At 40.6% G+C, this 23,039-nt stretch overlaps 1 protein-coding gene across 1 annotated transcript; it reads right to left on the bottom strand.

Annotated features, from left to right (window-relative positions):
• Positions 1-16,729: 16,729 nt before the first annotated feature.
• On the bottom strand, positions 16,730-21,074 carry LOC142163203 (uncharacterized). Its single transcript, XM_075220463.1, has 4 exons — positions 20,424-21,074; positions 19,150-19,218; positions 18,904-19,068; positions 16,730-16,822 (listed from the first exon to the last, which is right to left on the bottom strand). The coding sequence occupies exons 1-4, from the start codon at positions 21,072-21,074 to the stop codon at positions 16,730-16,732; spliced, it is 978 nt and encodes a 325-aa protein (XP_075076564.1).
• Positions 21,075-23,039: the final 1,965 nt, after the last annotated feature.

Below are 23,039 nucleotides of genomic sequence, written 5' to 3'. Positions count from 1 at the left end.
ATCAAGCAAAGTTGCCGCAAGACAAGAAAGGTCGAAAGTGATAGTACCAGGGGTTGCTAACAAACCCATTGTATTCGTGGAAGGAGCACGTACAGATCGGGTTATTATTGCACCTGTAATCCAGCTGCCAGTCATCAACAACAAAACCATCCCATGGAACTACGAACGAGTGACTGTAATGTACAAGGGAAAAGAAATCAAGGAAGAAGTGTGCGAGGTGCAAGGCTTGACTTGTTCGGGAAGATGTTTTACTCCCGAAGAGCTGAGAAAAACTAAAAACAATCCAATGCCAACAAAGAGAGCCGTGACGGAAGAAGAGGCAGAGGAGTTTTTAAGAAAAATGAAACTACATGATTATTCTGTTGTGGATCAATTAAAGAAGACCCCCGCTCAAATTTCATTGTTGTCATTACTGATCCATTCAGAGGAACACCGTCTGGCGTTGATGAAAATCCTGAATGAAGCTCATGTTCCTGAAAAGATCTCTGTAAATCATTTGGGCAAAATAGCCAACAGAATCTTTGAGACAAACAGAATTACGTTTGCTGATGATGAATTACCTGTGGAAGGTACCGAGCACAACAGAGCTCTTTACCTCACCGTGAAATGTGAAAACTCCGTAGTAACCCGGGTATTGGTTGACAATGGGTCCAGTGCAAACATATGCCCTCTCTCCACTTTAAAAAATTAAAAATTAAAGAGGAGAGGATCCAGAAGAATAGTATCTGCGTACGAGGATTTGACGGTGGAAGCAGAGATTCATTTGGCGACATAGTGTTGGAACTAGCTATAGGGCCAGTTGAATTCACAATGGAATTCCAAGTGTTGGACATATCTGTTTCTTACAACTTGTTATTGGGTCGACCATGGATCCATGCTGCTAAAGCAGTCCCGTCAACACTACATCAGGCTGTTGAGTTTGAATGGGATCACCAAGAAATAGTCGTGCATGGAGAAGAAAGTTTGAATGCTCACAACAGCACCATTGTACCGGTCGAGGGAACAGAAATTGACCAAGGACCATGGGTATACCAAGTGTCCGACACGGTGTCGGTAGAGAAAATTCCAGAAGGAAAATACCTTTCGAATCCAAAGATATCCTCTGCATCAGTCATGATAGCTTATGAAATGCTGAAGAATGGCTTTATACCCGGCAAAGGTCTGGGCTTATCTCTGCAAGGAATTGTACAACCAGTATCTCTCCCCGAGAACTGGGGAACATTCGGTTTAGGGTTCACACCTACCGCCAATGACGTGATAAGGGCCAGGAAGTTGAAACACCAAGCATGGGTTCTTCCAAAACCAGTACCACAGCTGTCGAAGTCTATTGTCAAGACCGGTGCTAAAAATCGCCCGATAACAACAATTCCTAAATCCCAGGTCAATCCTGAGGAGGAATTAATTGAAAGGTTCGAGAAATTGTTTAGTGATGTGAATATGCTGGAAGGCGGAGAAGGGTGTAGCAACGCAGAAGTTCAATTCGTTGGACCAGAAACAAAGCTCAAAAATTGGAAAGCCACTCCTCTCCCAATTCGAAAGGAGTCTTGGTAGTTTATTTTGATTTTTCTTTCAGTTTGTTTGGGTTATTTCAAGGTTGTAATCCCAAAGTTTATCTTACGGTTGGTTTGAAGTGTGCAAAACCTTGTTATCTTTCATCATCCAATAAAAAGTAGTTCCCCTTTTATTATCATTCCTGATAGTTTTCTTTTCTTTTTCTATACAGTTCCTTTTACGCTGGCTCTAGTGATATGGCATGCATGAGGAATCCTCAGCCCAGTCTTAAAAATCAATTTGGTTCCGAAGTAATAATTCAAGAAATATATTGTGATTATGAATCAGAATATGATGAGAGATGAGGTTTTTGAAGAGATTAGTAAAGAGTTAATTCACTTTGAGGAAAAAATCAAACCTAACTTGAATGATACCGAGGACGTCAATATAGGGGACACGAGTAATGTCCGGGAAACTAAAATAAGTGTCCATCTCGAGCCAAAAATCCGAGAGGATTTAATTAAAGCACTCATAGAATTCAAAGATGTTTTTGCATGGTCGTATGACGACATGCCGGGCTTGAGCACTGATTTAGTGGTCCACAAATTACCCACAGATCCAACGGTGCCTCCTGTCAAGCAGAGGCTGAGAAAATTCAAGCCTGAGATGAGTATGAGAATTAAGGAAGAAATCACCAAACAATTGGAAGCAAAGGTCATTGGAGTCACTCGATATCCTGTTTGGTTGGCTAATATCGTTCCTGTACCAAAGAAAGACGGCAAAATTAGAGTATACGTCGACTATCGCAATCTCAACAAAGCAAGTCCAAAGGATAATTTCCCATTACCCAATATCCATATTTTGATCGACAATTGTGCCAAGCATGATATAGGGTCCTTCGTGGATTGTTATGCCGGATATCATCAAATTCTAATGGATGAAGAAGATGCAGAAAAGACGGCATTCATCACACCATGGGGAACTTATTGCTACCGGGTAATGCCATTCGGTTTAAAGAACGCCGGAGCAACCTATATGAGAGCAATGACCACAGTGTTTCATGATATGATACACAAGGAGATTGAGGTATACGTGGATGATGTGATCATAAAATCAAAGCATCAGGCCGACCACGTTGGGGATTTGAGGAAGTTCTTCTTAAGACTTCGCAGGTACAACCTCAAGCTTAACCCTGCCAAGTGCGCATTTGGAGTTCCATCCGGAAAGTTGTTGGGATTCATAGTCAGTCGACGAGGCATTGAGCTAGATCCGTCAAAGATCAAAGACATCCAAGAACTGCCACCCCCAAGAAACAAAACTGAAGTAATGAGTTTGTTGGGAAGGTTAAATTATATCAGCAGGTTTATTGCTCAGCTCACAACAACCTGTGAGCCAATTTTCAAATTGTTAAAAAAGGATGCTGCAGTCAAATGGACCGATGAGTGTCAGGAAGCATTCAATAAAATAAAAGGGTACATATCAAACCCACCTGTGTTGGTCCCGCCAGAGCCAGGAAGACCTTTGATTCTTTACTTGACGGTTTTGGAAAATTCATTTGGTTGTGTATTGGGGCAGCATGACCTCACTGGCAGAAAAGAACATGCCATCTACTACCTTAGCAAGAAGTTCACAGCTTATGAGGTTAAGTATACTCATCTGGAAAAGACATGTTGCGCCCTAACATGGGTAGCTCAAAAATTGAAACACTATTTGTCATCCTACACTACTTACCTCATTTCTCATTTGGATCCCTTGAAATACATTTTTCAAAAGCCTATGCCAACGGGAAGACTTGCAAAGTGGCAGATATTGCTCACGGAATTCGACATCATCTATGTGACTAGAACTGCAATGAAGGCTCAAGCACTGGCCGATCATTTAGCCGAAAACCCGGTTGATGAGGAATATGAGCCGTTGAAGACTTATTTTCCTGATGAAGAAACAATGCATATCGACGAGGTGGAACAAATTGAAAAACCTGGCTGGAAACTTTTCTTTGATGGAGCCGCCAACATGAAAGGAGTCGGAATAGGAGTTGTAATCATTTCTGAAACAGGGCATCACTATCCTGTTACGGCTCAATTGCGATTTTATTGCACCAATAATATGGCTGAATATGAAGCTTGCATTTTGGGGTTAAGGCTAGCTGCAGACATGGGTATCCGAGAAATCTTAGTCATGGGAGATTCGGATCTTTTGGTACATCAAATTCAAGGAGAATGGGAAACCCGAGACTTGAAGCTCATACCATACCGACAATGTCTACATGATCTTTGTCAGCGGTTTCAATCAGTGGAATTCCGACATATTCCAAGAATCCATAATGAGGTGGCCGATGCATTGGCTACCCTGGCATCAATGTTGCACCATCCGGACAAAGCTTATGTAGATCCGATACATATTCAAGTCCACGATCAACACGCTTATTGCAATATGGTTGAAGAAGAATTTGATGGTGAACCGTGGTTCCACGACATCAAGGAGTATATCAGAATGGGAATATATCCCGCACAAGCCACAGGAGATCAAAAGAGGACCATTAGGCGATTAGCAAATGGATTCTTCTTGAGCGGAGGAGTTTTGTATAAAAGAACACCAGATCTTGGATTATTAAGATGCATAGATGCCAGACAAGCTACAGCTGTCATGTCTGAAGTACATTCAGGAGTTTGCGGACCCCACATGAGTGGATATGTGTTGGCAAAGAAAATCCTCCGAGCTAGTTACTATTGGCTTACCATGGAGAGAGATTGTATCAGTTTTGTACGCAAGTGTCATCAATGCCAAATACACGGAGATTTGATTCATTCTCCACCATCCGAGTTGCACACAATGTCGGCACCATGGCCTTTCGTTGCTTGGGGCATGGATGTGATTGGTCCAATTGAGCCGACAACATCCAATGGACACAGATTCATTCTGGTAGCTATTGATTATTTTACCAAATGGGTTGAGGCCAAGACATTCAAATCAGTAACCAAGAAAGCTGTGGTCGATTTTGTCCACTCAAATATCATATGTCGATTCGGAATCCCGAAGGTGATCATCACAGATAACGGTGCTAATCTCAACAACAACTTAATGAAAGAAGCATGTCAACAGTTTAAGATTACACATCGTAACTCTACCCCATATCGGCCCAAGGCGAATGGAGCAGTAGAAGCAGCCAACAAAAACATAAAGAAGATACTTCGGAAAATGGTAGAAGGTTCAAAACAATGGCATGAAAAATTACCATTTGCATTATTGGGATACCGCACTACTGTTCGCACTTTAGTAGGATCAACTCCTTATTTGTTGTTATACGGCACTGAAGCAGTAATTCCTGCAGAAATTGAGATTCCTTCCCTTCGGATCATCACCGAAGCAAAGATTGATGATGATGAATGGGTCAAAACCCGTCTAGAACAGTTAAACTTGATTGACGAAAAACGATTGACCGCAGTATGCCATGGTCAATTATATCAAAGAAGAATAGAAAGAGCATACAACAAAAAGGTGCGTCCCCGGAAGTTTGAAGTAGGTCAGCATGTGCTGAAGCGTATTCTTCCACATCAGGTTGAAGCAAGAGGCAAATTTGCTCCGAATTGGCAAGGACCATTCATTGTGACCAGAGTATTATCGAATGGTTCACTATGTTTAACAGGTATTGAAGGCAAATGCATAGATATGGCGATCAATTCTGACGCGGTAAAGAGATATTATGCATAACTTTTTGAATGTTTGTATTTAGCACTATTTCGAAGATTGAAATGACAAAGGCAATTTATTCTGCTATCCAAACACTATACCATTTGCTTCCCCTTTGAGCCATACTTGTTTCTTTCCTACCCTCTCTTGGAATCAATAAAATAAAATATAAAAAAAAAGGATCAAAATCTTCACTATTATGTAGTGAACTACGTTTGACCTGATTCCTCAAAGAAGGATACGTAGGCGCCTCACGGCTCGGTCATAGGGTGCACAACATGCACAATGTGCACGAAAAAGAAATATTAAGAGACCCCAATCAAGAAACTGGGGCAGGAATTGTATTGGAAATAAGAAAAGATTCCAAGAGTTGTAATTTTAAACCCATACCAAAGCTATTTAGCTTTTAATACCTTTTCCATTCCTAACCTTAATACCAAAAAGACCATTCGATCAATCTTAGAAAAATGCTGAGGCAAGCAAATGAAGTGGTTCATAACACTCTGGTACAAACAAGGAAAGAAAGTAAAATGAGAGAGTCTTATAGGTGAAAACCCACACGGGCACCATAAGGCGACGGAAGTTGAGAGAAAAGTAAAATGAGAGAGTCTTATAGGTGAAAACCCACACAGGCACCATAAGGCGAAAAGGAAGTGAAGAAGTGAAAAAACGAGGAAAATTTATCGGTGAAAACTCCTTGAGACAATTGAATTTTTCTTTTCATTCTATAATTGTCGAAATCAGCGTATTTCGTTACTAATAATCTTACTTTCTCCAAGCTTTGAGATAAGTTTTATTCCAAACAAATAAGAAGGAATGTCAAGGTATACTACCAAGATTCAAGGTTACAAAATACAGCCATGAAAGGTGGGAGATAAAATACGGGTGTAAGAAAGATGAAATCAAAAGTGGATCAGCAAAGTCAGAAGAGGCACATGATTACAGTTGAAAGGTTTTGAAGGAAAACACACAGAGGGGAATCCTATAGTCAAGGCTCAATTACAAAGACAAAACAGTCTTTTCAATCATTCCAAGGCAATAAAGAGAGACGAAGAGAAACATCACCATCTGCAAGAATACCACAGCCAACCACCCTGCTTTAAACTAACGAAGTTTTCTTTGATTTAAAACAGGGGCAAAAACAATATTTGTGTCAGGAAATACCTGGTAAAGAAAAAGAAGAAGTCAGGCGTCCACCTGGAGAATGAGGATGAGAAAAAGAAGAAGTCAGGCGTCCACCTGGAGAATGAGGATGAGAAAAGAAGAAGTCAGGCGTCCACCTGGAGAATGAGGATGAGAAAAGAAGAAGTCAGGCGTCCACCTGGAGAATGAGGATGAGAAAAGAAGAAGTCAGGCGTCCACCTGGAGAATGAGGATGAAGAATTAAAGAAATCAGGCGTCCACCTGGAGAATGAGGATGAGAATTAAAGAAATCAGGCGTCCACCTGGAGAATGAGGATGAGAAAAGAAGAAGTCAGGCGTCCACCTGGAGAATGAGGATGAGAAAAGAAGAAGTCAGGCGTCCACCTGGAGAATGAGGATGAGAAAAGAAGAAGTCAGGCGTCCACCTGGAGAATGAGGATGAGAATTAAAGAAGTCAGGCGTCCACCTGGAGAATGAGGATGAGAAAAAGAAGAAGTCAGGCGTCCACCTGGAGAATGAGGATGAGAATTAAAGAAGTCAGGCGTCCACCTGGAGAATGAGGATGAGAAAAGAAGAAGTCAGGCGTCCACCTGGAGAATGAGGATGAGAAAAAGAAGAAGTCAGGCGTCCACCCTGGAGAATGAGGATGAGAATTAAAGAAGTCAGGCGTCCACCTGGAGAATGAGGATGAGAATTAAAAGAAGTCAGGCGTCCACCTGGAGAATGAGGATGAAGAATTAAAGAAATCAGGCGTCCACCTGGAGAATGAGGATGAGAATTAAAGAAATCAGGCGTCCACCTGGAGAATGAGGATGAGAAAAAGAAGAAGTCAGGCGTCCACCTGGAGAATGAGGATGAGAAAAGAAGAAGTCAGGCGTCCACCTGGAGAATGAGGATGAGAAAAGAAGAAGTCAGGCGTCCACCTGGAGAATGAGGATGAGAGAAGAAGAAGTCAGGCGTCCACCTGGAGAATGAGGATGAGAAAAAGAAGAAGTCAGGCATCCACCTGGAGAATAAGGATGAGAATTAAAAGAAGTCAGGCGTCCACCTGGAGAATGAGGATAAGAATTGAAGAAGTCAGGCGTCCACCTGGAGAATGAGGATGAGAATTGAAGAAGTCAGGCGTCCACCTGGAGAATGAGGATGAAAGAATTAAAGAAGTCAGGCGTCCACCTGGAGAATGAGGATGAGAATTAAAGAAGTCAGGCGTCCACCTGGAGAATGAGGATGAGAAAAAGAAGAAATCAGGCGTCCACCTGGAAAATGAGGATGAAGAAAGAAAAGAAGCAGTCGAGGCACCCACCTGAAGAACGAGGGAATGCAATTGAAATGTTGAAATCAAAAGCCCGCTCATATGAAAAAGGAGCACACTTAGAATCAATAAAGCAGAGGAGTCCAACAAAATCCCCAACAAGAAACAACAAGAGTTCCAAAAGGAATACGGAATAAGACCAATGCCCAAGAGTCACCAAGATATCAAGACAACAAGAAACGCAAGAGCATGATCTAGATAAGATTTTATAATTCATGTACCATAGTCTAGTTTAATTTTGTATTTCCTTTAAAGTAAGGTGTAATAAGGAGGTCAGCAAGCAGTAAAAACAGCACGAAGCAGCAGTAACATCACAGTCCCACGGTAGTCCCAGCTACCCAAAACTTCCCGAACTACATTGACCTGATTCCTTTATAGCCAAGGATATGTAGGAAACCTTTGAAGCAGAGGTTCGGTCAAATCTTTCTAAAAATGTTTCCCACGGAGTATTCGAACGGGCAAAAATCGCTCGTGTCCGCTCACTTTATCTTTGTACGAAAACTCTTCGAGTTTCCGCACAAAGAGGGGCAGCTGTGAGCACGTGATTTTTGCCTTACGAAAAACTACTCCAAAATAAATCAAAATAAATTTCTTTTACTGTGTAATTTCTGAATTTGCGTGGTGTTAAATATTTGTTTATGTCCGTAAAATGTTTGCTTTGTTATAATTAAACAAAATTAAAATAAAAATACATGTTTCATGTATATCTAGGATTTAAGTATGCATTTAATTAAGTTAATTTAAATAAAATCATAAAAATATGCATTTTGTTCTATTTTTTCCACTGTGTGATTAATGTTGTCTATGTGTTAATAGTTGTTAAAAAGGTAATTAATATCTTTGTAAGGGTAATTTTGTTTTTATAATTTTAATTAAGATTTTGTTATTTAATAATGAAATTAGAAAATAATAAAAATAAAAATAATAATACAAGTTGTACAAAATCAGACCTGGATTAATTCCCCCCCCCCCCCACAGCCCAATCCGAACAGCCCAAGTCTGACCCAGTCCCAAGCTAAGACCAAACGACGTCGTTTGGTCACCTCTCATCAAGGGCCGTTGGATTAAATTCAACCAACGGTCAAGATCCCCTGCCCTTACCCGCAACCCATAACCCGACCCATTGACCCGACTCAGTCCGAACCCAACGTTAAACCAAACGACGTCGTTTGGATTAGTGGATTGATCCTGGCCCTCCATCTTACTTGATCGGACGGACGATACCAATCCACCCCACCCCTATATAAATCCCAAACCCTTACCCCGGCCCCTAACTAAACACCCCCCCATCCTCTCCTGTTCATCGTCTTCTCAAACAGACCCCTAACCCTAGCCGCCCCTATTCCCCTTCGCCTGAAACCCGACGGCATCAACGCCGCCGGTCACCAAAGTAACACCCCAGAACCCCCTGAGCCTCCTCTATCCAAATATGTTATCTGCTTGGTTCGAATCTCCCTGAAGGTTCTCGAATCTTCATTTGAAGATTCGAGCCAAGTTCAGATCTAAACCAAACAACACTTAGTTAACACCATAGCTTCCCCTAGTCATCCTGAGTATGGATCTGTTGGTTGTTTGGCTCGAATCAGTTCTGAACTTCTCGAATCTTCTTTTGAAGATTCGGACCAAACAAGGACGAACTCAGATCCATTTCAAACTAACACCAAATGACCCCTAGGCTACCCTCACCCTTATATCATGTTTGGTTCCTTTCGAATCTAACCAGAAATGATTAGGTCCCAAATCGAACCTTCAGGAAACCTAGAAATACCAAACTTCTGGATTTTTGTCCAAATTGATTAAAGGATTGAGGTTTAATCGACCTTAGTCGAAGTATTTTCAGTGGAAAATACTTCGACTAAGGTCTGTTTGATTTCAAACAAAAAATCCGAAAGCCGAGTTAAGTTCGAGTCTGATTGAAGATTCAGAGGTATTTTCTATTTCTTTGTGTATTCTACGTGTATTGTTGTCTGTTTTAATAGCTTTTTAATTTTTCATATTTGTTTTGATCAATTCTGTCATTTCTGTCTCCTACCTATCTACTTAATCCGAATGTGAATTGTTTCTGTTGGTTGTGATTGTTTACAATGTGTGTAATCGACTCGATTAAGTTCGTCGATTAGTTATATTACGAATTTTTCATTTCTGAAAATGTTAACTAAAACAGTCTGCTTCTATTGTTTTAGACTAATTATTGACAAATGTTGTAAATAGTCAATTGATTAATGCTCGTCAATTAAATCATGATTGTTTGTGAATCAGTGAATTCAAATGTATGTTGTATATGTTGTTTTCTGAACAGGGCATTGTCAGTATATTGACAATGCTCCTGTGTATGTTTGATCTTAGTTCAATTATAAGTTCAGTTTGCATTATTGTGCTGAACCCAGTGTAATATTGTCAAGTTTGAGTTCAAGTTTACAAATGATGATTAGATGTAATTGTGATAGAATGTTTACATTCTTAGGATTCAGTCCAGAACCTAAGAGAATTGGTTATAGCTGTGTTAAATCAGTTTGATAATTAAGTTTGAACAGATTTTAAATCTGTTTTGTAAATTCTGTTATGATTTTTGCATTTAAGGCAGTAATAACAGTAATTACAGTAGGATTTCAGGGACATTTCTGGGTATGAAGCAGATAAAACAGTAAGGGTAATATGATATAATAGTGGGCTGATAATGGAGTGTTAATGGCTATTAGTTAATGATACTAATGGGGAACAAGGGATAATGGGCTGCTGAAAATCAGGGAAAAGTTAGCCTAATGGGATTTAAAGTGGAAAAACAGATTTTTAATGGAAATTTTCTGTTTTTAAAAGATAAAGGGGGTCCAGGCAGCACTTAAAAAGAAAGGGGCAGACCTGTATAAATACAGGAAGCTGGACAGATTTTAGAGAGGAGATTTTTAGGATTGAGATTTTGAAGAAAAGAAAAGAACTCAAATTTTGTTTAAAAGGAAAGAGAGGAAGAAAACAGAAAGAGAAATAGAAAAGAGAACATTCACACACACACACACAATCTGAAACAGATATAAAAGCAGAAACAGAAAATCAGAAATAAGGAATCCGAAACAGAAAGAAAATGAAATCTGAAATGCATTCTTTCTGGAATCTGTTGTTTGCCTGTGAATGTTGTTCAGTCCAAATCTGAAATTTTTCCTAAGTCTCTGTCACTGTTCATCTGGGTCAACGGGTCTTGTTCAGACTTGTTGTGTTATTGGTATATTCTACTGATTTTGTTATTGCTGCTACTGCTGAAATTTACTCCTTCCACCTTCATTTTAAGGTACATGTCTTTTAAATTTTAAGTTGGAAAGAGATTCAACATGACTCATCAATGAAGCTTGAATTGAAAGTCTATTTTCTATTTGTCCAAGTTCATCAATTTAAATTTCATTTTTGTTTCATGTTAATTAATTAGTAGTGAATTCAATTTGATAGCTATGAGCTAATTGTCTTACTTTGAAAGTTCGTATAAAGGTTTGTAATAATATTAGTTCATTATCTCATTAGTTTAATAAATTGTCCAAGTAGGGAATATGGCATGAATGTTGGTCATTATTTAATTTTGTTGTTAGCTAAGTAAGAAGTGATGTAGAAGTACCAAGAAAACTACAATAATGATATTTATTGTTAAATAAGGTTAAGATGGTGTTGATGGTATATTTTTATAATATAATAGATGTGGGTATAAACGTTGGCGAAAGGTAATATGATATAGCTTGTTACAATGTTAAAACGTTATGAATGTTTATGATATACAGTTAGGTTGCATGTAAGGTAACTCTGTTGAATTAACTTGTATAATAATTCCCTTTCTATAAATTCGATGCTTATCTATCTTCACAAAACAAAGTGGCCAAATAATTAGGCCTATTAGATTAAAAGCGAGTATATGAGAATGAAAAGAGATGTACAAGCATAAATTGCCACACTTTACATCAATGATAATTAGAAATAGAATTTGCATTAAGTAAATCATGAAAATTCTCGGAAAATATTTCCTTCCTTTATGAATCATTTATTTTCAGTTTCATATGCAATTTATTCTTTGGCATATATATATATATGTCATATTTGTTTAAAAATAGTATTAATCATATTTTTATTCTGTTCTTTGAATTTGAATAGTTGGAATGAATATAACTTATATTCGGAAATCATAATCGACGAACAACCTTTAATAGATTGCGAATTCTTTTCAAAGAATTTATAGGCCTCTAAATAGGAGTTTCTCATGATTTTCACATAAAAGAAATACATAAATATAATAAACAATTTGTGGAAAATCCCTAAACCATTACAAATATTTTGCGCAATTAGGGATACGTTCGCGTACCCTGATTATATTTTTAAAAGTAAAAATTCGGATTATGCGTACGCGCAATTTCGAACGAATATTTAATAAAAGGATTTATCCAAAGGCGTTAAATCAATTTCACAAAAACCCGAGATGTACGGTTCACTATTCAAGAAAAACAAATATTCTTGATTCGACACAATTTTGAAAAATGATTGCTTAATAAATATATTATCAAAAGTTATTGTGTACACGTACGCGTGACACAAGTCCGCAATTTTTTTTAAAAAACACGAATATACGTACGCGTAATTCGATTCAAAGAAGGGTCCTCAAACACAGTAAGTATAAGCGGTAGCAAAAAATCATGTAACATCAATATGTTTAATAAAAATCAAGATAATTAAGCCAATAATAAAAACAGTTAAGCGACCGTGCTAGAACCACGGAATTCGGAAATGCCTAACACCTTCTTACGGATTAACAGAATTCCTTACTCAGGATTTCTGATTCGCAGAATAATAAACAAAGTCATATTCTCCTCGATTCAGGGATTGAAAATGGTGACTTGGGACGCCTTAAAATTCCCAGGTGGCGACTCTGAAATAACTAAATAAATCCCGTTTCGACTGTCCTTCAATTGGAGAAAACTCCCCACGCGCCCCGCGGGCGCGGTGAAAAGGAGGTGTGACACAAACAAACGGAATCTTTCTGCCCCAACTTTCACTAGGAAAATTTCGTGAGTTATTTTGTAAACAAAACTCTATACTACTTCATTATTGAAAGAAATAAAAGTCAGGATTGTGTATCCTTGTAAAAAAAGTTTAGGAGTGGAGACCCTATATCTAAATTGAAATCAATTAGGGATTGGAGACCCTATTGTTGGAAAGTCATCAACTAGGGAATGTTGACCCTACGTTAGCATCAAGTTATGTTGGCATTAGGTTATGCTGGCATCAACTAGGGAGTGAAGACCATATATTGGCATCAGGTTATGTTGGCATAAACTAGAGAGTGGTGACCCTACATTGGCATCAAGTTATGTTGGCATCAGGTTATGCTGGCATCAGGTTATGTTGGCATCAACTAGGGAGTGGAGACCCTATTTTGGCATCAACTAGGGAGTGGTGAAACTAGGGAATGGTGACCTTATGTTGGCATCAGGTTATGCTGGCATCAACTAGGGAGTGGTGACCCTACGTTGGCATCAACTAGGGAGTGGTGACCCTATGTTAGTGGTGACCCTATGTTGGTATCAACTAGGGAGTGGTGACCCTATGTTGGCATCAGAATATGCTGGCATCAGGTTATGCTGGCATCAACTAGGGAGTGGAGACCCTATGTTGGCATCAACTAAGGAATGGTGACCCTATGTTGGCATCAGGTTATGCTGGCATCAACTAGGGAGTGGAGACCCTATATTGGCATCATGTTATGCTGGCATCAGGTAATGCTGGTATCAACTAGGGAGTGAAGACCCTATGGTGGCATAAACTAGGGAGTGATGACCCTATATTGGCATCAAGTTATGTTGGCATCAAGTTATATTGGCATCAGGTTATGCTGGAATCAACTAGGGAGTGGAGACCCTATGTTTGCATCAACTAGGGAGTGGTGACCCTATGGTGGCATCAGGTTATGCTAGCATTAGGTTATGCTGACATCAACTAGGGAGTGAAGACCCTATGTTGGAATCAACTAGGGAGCGGTGACCCTAAGTTGGCATCAAGTTATGCTGACATCAGGTTATGCTGGCATCAACTAGGGAATGGAGACCCTATTTGGTATCAACTAAGGAACGATGACCCTATGTTGACATCAGGTTATGCTGACATCAACTAGGGAGTGGAGACCCTATGTTGGCATCAACTAGGGAGTGGTGACCCTATGTAGGCATCAGGTTATGCTGACATTAGGTTATGCTGGTATCAACTAGGGAGTGAAGACCCTATATTGGCATCAGGTTATGCTAGCATCAATTAGGGAGTGGTAACCCTACGTTGGCATCAAGTTATGTTGGCATCAGGTTATGCTGGCATCAGGTTATACTAGCATCAACTAGGGAGTGGAGACCCTATGTTGGCATCAACTAGGTTGTGGTGACCTTATGTTAGCATCAGGTTATGTTGTCATCAACTAGGGAGTGGTGACCCTACGTTGGCATCAACTAGGGAGTGGTGACCCTATGTTAGCATCAGGTTATGCTGGCATCAGGTTATGCTGGCATCAACTAGGGAGTGCAGACCCTATGTTGACATCAGGTTATGTTGGCATCAAGTTATGCTAGCATCAACTAGGGAGTGGAGACCCTATGTTGGCATCAGGTTTGCATCAACTAGGGAGTGGAGACCCTATGTTGGCATCAACTAGGGAGTGGAGACCCTATGTTGGCATCAACTAGGGAGTGGTGACCCTAAGTTGGCATCAAGTTATGTTGGCATCAGGTTATGCTGGCATCAACTAGGGAGTAGAGACCCTATGTTGGCATCAACTAGGGAGTGGTGACCCTATGCTGGCATCAGGTTATGCTGGCATCAATTAGGGAGTGGTGACCCTATGTTGGCATCAACTAGGGAGTGGTGACCCTAAGTTGGCATCAGGTTATGCTGGCACCAGGTTATGCTGCCATCAACTAGGGAGTGAAGACCCTATGTTGTCATCAGGTTATGTTGGCATCAACTAGGGAGTGGAGACCCTATGTTGGCGTCAAATAGAGAGTGGTGACCCAATGGTGACCCTATGTTGGCATCAGGTTATGCTAGCATCAACTAGGGAGTGGAGACCCTATGTTGGCGTCAACTAGGGAGTGGTGACCCTATGTTGGCATCAGGTTATGCCGGCATCAACTAGGGACTGGAGACCCTATGTTGGCATCAACTAGGGAGCGGTCACCTTATGTTGGCATCAAGTTATGCTGGCATCAACTAAGGAGCAGAGATCCTATGTTGGAAAAAATGCAGCTAGGGATTGGAGATCCTATACTACCATGACTTTGAACTTTTCTTCTTTTCTTTCTTTTCATTTCATTTTTTTCATCATTTTTTTATTTAAGAAAATGAATAAAAATGCAGGAAAGAATATGGTGGAGACTTCCCTTTTGGATTGATTATTGCTGCATAGCTATTTTAGTCTCTGCGCGGTTTGCGTTTGTTGCACTTGCTACTTGCAAGGTTGCTTTGAATTATACCTGTTCCTATTTTTCAAATAAAGAAAAATTTGTCAGTTTAAAATAGTGGTTGGTTTTGTGGCCTTGAGTGTTTCAATCACTTGATTTCAGCCCGACTTCTTTGATGAAGATATCAACTGCAACTGCTTGTTCCCTGAGGACCGATTTCATTTCAGGCCCTGGAGAAACTTGACTTTTCTAAGACTTTAACATGATGGTTAATCACGTGGGACTTAACCTTTTCAATGCTATTTTGACTTTGTGGGCATTTCACTTTGATTTCCTTTCTTTCAGGAGCATCGACCATCATGGCCAGTCGGAGTCGACTCGTTGCACCTTCTAAGGCTGGGTGCCTTCTTGGATATTGGCTCGTATCAGACAGAACCCTGTAAATAAATCTTGCCATCCTTTCTTTGTCTTATTTTCAGAATAGAATTAGATCGAAAAGGATTCAAAGAAAATCAAACAATGAAATGGACAAATGAACTTAGACGAGAGGTGTCCCTTTCGGGGGAAAGGAAAGAAGGACTTATCTGGAGTACATGCGGACTTCAATGAACATGAAATGCCTCTTGGACTGGATGCCTGATCTGTGTAAAACCGTCCGACTCTCAAAAGTTCATCATAACTTATACCTCAAAATTGAGAAACCTTGCCAAGACTCTGTCGATACTGATGGCTATGAGGATCTCCTTTTCGATTAGTGGTGCCCTTTGCGGGTTTTCACCAGCTGACCTCCCTCGTTTCTTTTCTCACTGTCGCCTTGTAGTGCTCTTTGCGAGTTTTCACTAACAAGACTCTCTAATTTCAATTTCTTTGCTTACCGTCGCCTTACGGTGCCCGTGAGGGTTTTCACTAATAATACTCCCTCATTTTATTTTTCTCATTTTGATTGTATTAGATCCAAACGATTGTATCATCCAATTTGAACATTCTTGCTGATTGATTGGAAGGACTTGAAAAGGCTTTGGGTAAAAAGAATTTGGACTGATTACAACTTTGGAACCTTTCAGGCAAAACCATTGCCGAAACATTATAACATCTGCCCCAGTTTTACTTTTGGGAGAATTTGGATTTATGTTTTGGTGTGATGGAACCCTAGAGAGAGACTACCTACGTATCCTTTCGGAATCAAGTTGAACGTATTTCAAGTAAACTTTTGGTTTTGTTTTTCTTTTGTTTTTTTTCCTTCATTTTTTCATCTTTTTTTATGATACATGACTTTCAGGTTCCAAAGAGGGTGATCAAAGAAAAATAACCAGCTCAAAGGGTTTGCAAAGGGTTGATAGTGTTTGGATAGTGAGAATGAAAGTCTTCATCATCCCAATCAGAGAGTATTAAGACTGCGAAAAGGGTTAAACATAATACCTTTTCACTGCACAGTTGTTTCGGGGTCATTTCCTTCAATGTCTCCCAAGTACAATGCCCTTTTTGATAACATTTTTCTTATAATGTACGGACCTTTCCAATTTGGAGCGAACTTTCCTTTTGCTTTCCCATGATTCGAGAGAATACGCCTTAGAATGAGTTGGCCCACTTCAAAGTTTCTAGGCCACACTTTCTTGTTGTAGGTGCCGGCCATTCTTTGTTGGTACAACTGCCCGTGACAAACTGCGGCCATCTGCTTTCATTAATCGTAGTTAATTATTCCAGCTGGGTCTTGACCATTCATCATCCTCGATCTCAGCTTCAACAATGATTCAAAGAGAGGGAATTTAAACTTCTGCAGGTATTACGACTTCAGTGTCATAAACTAATAAATAGGGCGTGGCCCCAACTGATGTGCGCACGATTGTGCAATATCCCAATAATGCAAAAAGTAGCTTTTCATGCTATTATCTAGAACTTTGAATCATTTTCCTGAGGATCTTCTTGATATTCTTGTTGGCCGCTTCAACAACACCTTTAGCTTTGGGCCGATAAGGGGTAGAATTACGATGCATAATCTTAAATTGTTCGCATACCTCCCTCATCAAATGGATGTTCAGGTTTGCAGCATTGTCTATAATAATAGTTTTAGGAATACCAAAATGACAAATAATGTTGGAATGCACGAAGTCTACCACCGCTTTCTTGGTGACGGCTTTGAAAATGACTACTTCAACCCACTTTATGAAATAATCAATGGCAACCAAGAAGAATCTGCGCCCATTCGAAGCTCTCTGCTCGATGGGCCGAATGACATCCATACCCCAGGCGACAAATGGCCAAGTTGCTGACATAGGATGCAACTCTGAAGGCGGGCATCAATCAGGTCGCCATGTATCTGACACTGATGGAACTTTCGGACAAAACTAAAGCAATCCTTTTGCATGGTCATCCAGTAATAACCTGCCCGTAGGATTTTCTTTGCAAGGACATATCCATTCATGTGGGGTCCACATACTCCCAAATGCACTTTGTTCACGATCTTTTCAGCTTCTTGGGTATCTACACATCTCAAAAGATTCAGATCTGGAGTTCTTTTGTACAAGACTTCTCCGCTCACGAAGAAACTACTGGTAAGCCTTCTAATGGTTCTCTTTTGGTCTCCACTGGCTTGCTCGGGATATTCCTTTGTTTTCAAAAACTTTTTGATGTCATGATACCATGGCTGAACATCTGGTTCTATTTCAATTGCATTACAATAACCATACCTTTCTCGAATCTGGATTTCTAGCGGGTCTGGACATTGCCCGGATACGACAATATTTAGTCCAAAGTAGCTAGTGCATCAGCTAACTCATTGTGGAATCAAGGGATATACCTGAACTCGATGGACTTAAACCATTTGCAAATATCTTCCACATGTTGCATGTATGAAATAAGTTTGATATCTCGGGTTTCCCATTCACATTGAGCTTGCCGAATAATCAAATTGGAATCCCCCATGATTAATAATTCTTCCACATCCAGATCAACTGCCATGTTCATGCCCATGATGCAAGCTTCATACTTGGCAGTGTTGTTCGTACAGAAGAACCGAAGTCGGGCTGTGGCTGGGTAGTGCTGATCAGTAGGAGAAATCAAAATTGCCCCGATGCCGACACCTTTTGCATTTACAGCTCCATTAAAGAACATTTTCCAAGCATTGGTATCTTCTGGAATTACTTCAACTGAATTTACTTCCTCGTCCGGAAATTAAGTACTGAGGGGTTTCTATTCATCATCAACCGGGGTCTTAGCTAGATGATCTGCCAAGGCTTGAACTTTCATCGCCGTGCGGGTGACATAGACAATGTCAAATTCAGTGAGCAGGATTTGCCATTTTGCTAACCTTCCTGTGGGCATTAGTTTTTGGAATATGTACTTTAGAGGATCCATTCTGGTTTTGAGATATGTGGTATAGGCCAACAGATAATGTCTAAGCTTCTGGGCGACCCAAGTTAGGGTGCATCAAGTTCTTTCTAACAAAGTGTACTTGGCTTCATAAATAGTGAACTTCTTGCTCAGATAGTATATGACTTGCTCTCTCTTCCCGATCACATCATGTTGCCCCAAGACACAACCGAAGGAATTTTCCAAGACTGTAAGGTACAAGAACAAAGGTCTCCATGGCTCGGGTTGAACCAACACTAGCGGATTCAATAAATATTCTTTGATTTTGTCGAAAGCTTCTTGACACTCATCCGTCCATCTGATTGCCGCATCTTTCTTCAACAGCTTAAATATGTTCTCACACGTGGTAGTCAGCTGAGCAATGAACCTGCTGATGTAATTCAATCTTCCTAGAAGACTCATGACCTCTTTCTTGGTTCTTAGAGGTGGCAAATCCCAAATAGACTTTATCTTTGTTGGATCTAGCTCAATACCCCTCCGGCTGACTATAAACCCCAGAAGCTTCCCACATGGAACTCCGAATGCACATTTAGTTGGATTCAATTTCAAGTCATACTTGCGTAGACGCTCAAAGAACTTTCTCAGATCCCGCACATGGTCTTCCTGCATTCTGGATTTAATGAATACATCATCCACATACACCTCGATTTCCTGGTGCATCATGTCATAGAATATAGCAGTCATAGCTCTCATGTAAGTTGCCCCGACGTTCTTCAAACCAAATGGCATGACCCTATAACAGTAAGTACCCCAGGATGTGGTGAAAGTTGTCTTTTCTACGTCTTCTTCATCCATCAGAACCTGGTGATACCCAGCATAACAATCCATGAAAGACTGTATCTCATGTTTGGCACAGCTGTAAACAAGAATGTGGATGTTTGGAAATGGAAAGTAGTCCTTGGGGCTTTCTTTGTTCAAATCCCGATAATCAACACACACTCAGGTTTTCCGATATTTCTTCGGCACTGGGACCACATTTGCCAACCATGTGGTGTATTAGACCACTCGGATCACACCAACCTTTAACTGCTTGGTGAATTCTTCTTTGAACTTATCACTGATATCCATTTTAAATTTTCTCTGCTTTTGTTGGACATGTGGATAACCGGGATAAGTTGGCAATTTATGCACTACCAAATCAACACTCAGTTCTGGCATATCATCACAGGACCATGCAAACACATCTTTGAATTCGAACAAAAGTTGGATCAACACATCTCTAGTTATTTCATCGGCGTGAATGCTTATCATGGTTTCACGGACCTCTTCTGGACTACCCAAATTGACTGGCTTGGTTTCATTTAAGTTTGGCTTAGGCTTATTCTCAAATTGTTCAAGTTCTCGATTTATTTCCCTAAAAGCCTCATCTTCATCATATTTTGGTTCTTGATTCATTATTTCACAGTTAGACATCATGTTAGGATCTAGGCATGAAGTCCACAAGCATGTCATGTTATTTAAGTCTGCGTTATTAGAAATGAAAAGAAAAAGATAAGAAAAATAGCAAAATCAGAATAAAGGAAAAAGAAAACATCCATTGACGATGAAATATTGATTTCATTTCATTGAATTTGAAGATATGAGGGTTTTCAACGGAATCAAAAGACAACAAAATAAAAACATTCGAGTTACACCCTGAAATAACTCATAATGTAGAAAAAATGGCAAGACTGAACTACCAGGATTCCCGCCTGACAGGGAATGGAGTAGCCTTCCAATTTTGATGCTTAGCATTTGGCCCCATGTACTTCACCTCAGTAGTGCTTGAGCCTTCCCCCAGTTGGACCATGTGAACCTCATACAAAATTTGTCTCATTTCCTCACAAATGTCCTCAATTTCTTCGGTCGTGAAGGCCTTTTCTTCTTCTTCTTCTTCTTCTTCTTCTTCTTCTTCTTCTTCTTCTTCTTCTTCTTCTTCTTCTTCTTCTTCTTCTTCTTCTTCTTCTTCTTCTTCTTCTTCTTCTTCTTCTTCTTCTTCTTCTTCTTCTTCTTCTTCTGCTGTGTACTTTGGCTTCACAAACGACTTGGCGAGATGTGGAACGGTCTAGGGCAGGACCCATCCATTTTTTGTGCTCATCGGCCCATTTTACATCGGCATCGGTAGCTTGGAAACCTATGCCAAAGAACTTCTTATTGACAGTCAAGGTGATGGGCTCTGTGGCGCCTTGTAGCGATACCCTAAGCCTTTTCCCGGGCTTGTACCCATATTTGATCATTTCACTGGTAATCATGATTAATGCATTTGATAGGAAGGGTTGAGGAAACAGGGTCCCTTCTTCGCACTGGTCGACGACCACAATTTCAAAGGCTAGATAGACAATGTGTTCACTTCCTTCTCTAGACTTGAGACACGGGACTGATGGGTCCCTATAAATAGGCTGTTCATCCTCCCCGTGGATGACAATTTCTTGGTTTTCATGTTCGAACTTGACCATTTGATGGAGAGTAGAGGGCACAACTCCTGCGGCATGGATCCATCGTCTTCCAAGGAGAAAGTTATACGAAGTATCCATATCTAGAACCTGGAAAGTCACTTTGAAATCCATAGTGCCAATGGTCAGAATCAAGTCGATTTCCCCTATTGTATCGCGCTTGACGCCATAAAAAACGCACACACAGACGTTGTTCGGTCTAATACTTTCTGTCTTGATTTCCATCCTTTATAGCATTGAAAGAGGGCAAATGTCGACTCCAGATCCACCGTCTAGCATAACCCCCTTCACATAATAACCTTCACACTTGACAGTCAAGTGAAGGGCTTTGTTGTGGGCAGCTCCCTCTAGAGGCAAGTCATCGCGGCTGAAGGAAATCCGTTGACTTCAAAAAATCGCTCAGCCATTCTTTCCAATTGTTCGACTAAAGTTTCAATCGGGACATACGCCTCATTTAATATTTTCAGAAGCACATTCTAATGTTCATTTGAGCTTATCAGCAAGGATAAAAGTGAAACCTGGGAAGGAGTCTTCCTGATTTGATCAATTATGGCATATTCCGAAGCTTTCATTTTTTGGAAAAACTCTTCCGCTTCTTCAGCACTCACCGGCTTCTTGAGTGGAAACCTTTTCTCCTTATTTAGCTTTGAGTTGTTCAGCTCTTCCAGGTTGTGGTATCTCCCAGATTGGTTCATTTCATTTACTTCTCCCACAACTTCCTTTCCTTTGTACATGACCACTATTTTGTTGTAATTCCAAGGGACTGCAATGGGGTCTCTCATGGGGCTCTATGGTGCATGGCTGATAACCACGGTCTCAGTCAGCCTTGTGTAATTATCGGCCCCCGTACCACATAATTCCCCTTTGGCACATATATCTTTGGCACATTCAGCGTGACTTTCTTTTGCTCAAATATTTTGGAAGGGCTCAACATGAGTCGTTCCTTCCTGGGGGCCCTAGGAACGTAGAGAATCACATCTTTAGTAGGTGTTTCCCCTGTCTTTGTTTCCACGGCCTTTTCTGCATTTTGGGGAGTGGAATTGATCTTCTTCTCATCTCTAGCTTATTTTTCCATCGCTTTGGGTTTCTTTTCTGAGTCGGCGATGGAAATGATAGATTTCAAAGCTGGGTTGAATTCTTTGTCCTCACAAATCATCCCAATAACCGGCTCATTATTGTGAGCCGGTAATGGGTTGTTAGTTACATTGGGGATTTCCTCGTCCCTCAACACTACCTGCTTCTGTTCTATCATATTCTCAACTGCCCTCTTAAGAGTCCAACAATCTTCAGTGTCATGCCCTTCTACTCCTGAATGATAAGCGCACCTGGTACCGGGTCGGTATGATGGTGATTCCGAATTCTGCTGGTTTAGAGGCATAGGTTCCAATAGACCCATTTGGACTAATTTCGGGAACAAGCTAGAGTAAGACTCGCCAAAAGGGGTGAAGTCGCTTTTCCTGGGGGGTGGGGGTGGGCTCACGGGGGCATGTGTTATGTTGGTAGTTATTCTGTGGTGGACGGGGATTATACAGAGCTTGGTGAGGATGGTTATTTCTTGGAGATAGAGATCTGTTTTGGTTGTAATCCTGCTGTGGCCATGTGTAAGGTTGGTCATTCATCACCGCATAGGGAAACGGGGCCATGGCATATGTTGTATCTTGGTGGGGGTAGTAGTGTTGCGGGGTTCTAGAAGGCGGGCAAGAATAATCACGGGGTCGACGATGGTTTCTTGAACGTGAAGCCATCATAGCTCCTTTTTCCTTCTTCCCCCGATTTGCTAAACCTCCCAAGCCATTCTAGATGGCTCGGGAGGTGGCTTTTAAAGCAGTTTGACTGATGATGCAGCCCATTTTCAAGCCATTTTCTACCATTTCTCCAATTTTATGGCCTCTGTGAATGGTTTGCCCATGAGAGACATCATGTTTTGGAATTAATCAGCCTCTTGGGCCTGTAATAAAACATTAACCATACCAGCCTCATCCATCGTTGGTTTTATTCTGGCTTCTTGTTCACGCCACTTGATATCGTATTCACGGAAACTTTTCGAGGATTTCTTTTTGAGGTTGGTCAGGGAATTCTTGTCTGGGGCTATATCAATGTTGTATTGGAATTGCCTTACAAAATCCCAGGCCAAGTTATCCCATATATGACAATAGAAGATGTCTTGGTCCATGCACCACTTGGACGCAA

Source organism: Nicotiana tabacum, chromosome 8 (genome assembly GCF_000715075.1).
Source record: "Nicotiana tabacum cultivar K326 chromosome 8, ASM71507v2, whole genome shotgun sequence".
Classification (NCBI taxonomy): domain Eukaryota; kingdom Viridiplantae; phylum Streptophyta; class Magnoliopsida; order Solanales; family Solanaceae; genus Nicotiana; species Nicotiana tabacum.
The sequence above is the reverse complement of the archived record's forward strand: the minus strand, read 5'-3'. Positions and strand labels throughout refer to the sequence as shown.

What these genes read in the sequence shown, in the direction of transcription:
- LOC142163203 (XM_075220463.1), bottom strand. Translation starts at nt 21,074, where the DNA reads ATGGAAATCAAGACAGAAAGTATTAGACCGAACAACGTCTGTGTGTGC. An exon ending in GGGGTACTTACTGTTATAGG is followed by an intron (nt 19,069 to 19,149) that starts GTCATGCCATTT and finishes ATGATGCACCAG; the next exon opens with GAAATCGAGGTGTATGTGGA. An exon ending in GGAAGCTTCTGGGGTTTATA is followed by an intron (nt 16,823 to 18,903) that starts GTCAGCCGGAGG and finishes TAATACCTGCAG; the next exon opens with AAGTTTAAATTCCCTCTCTT.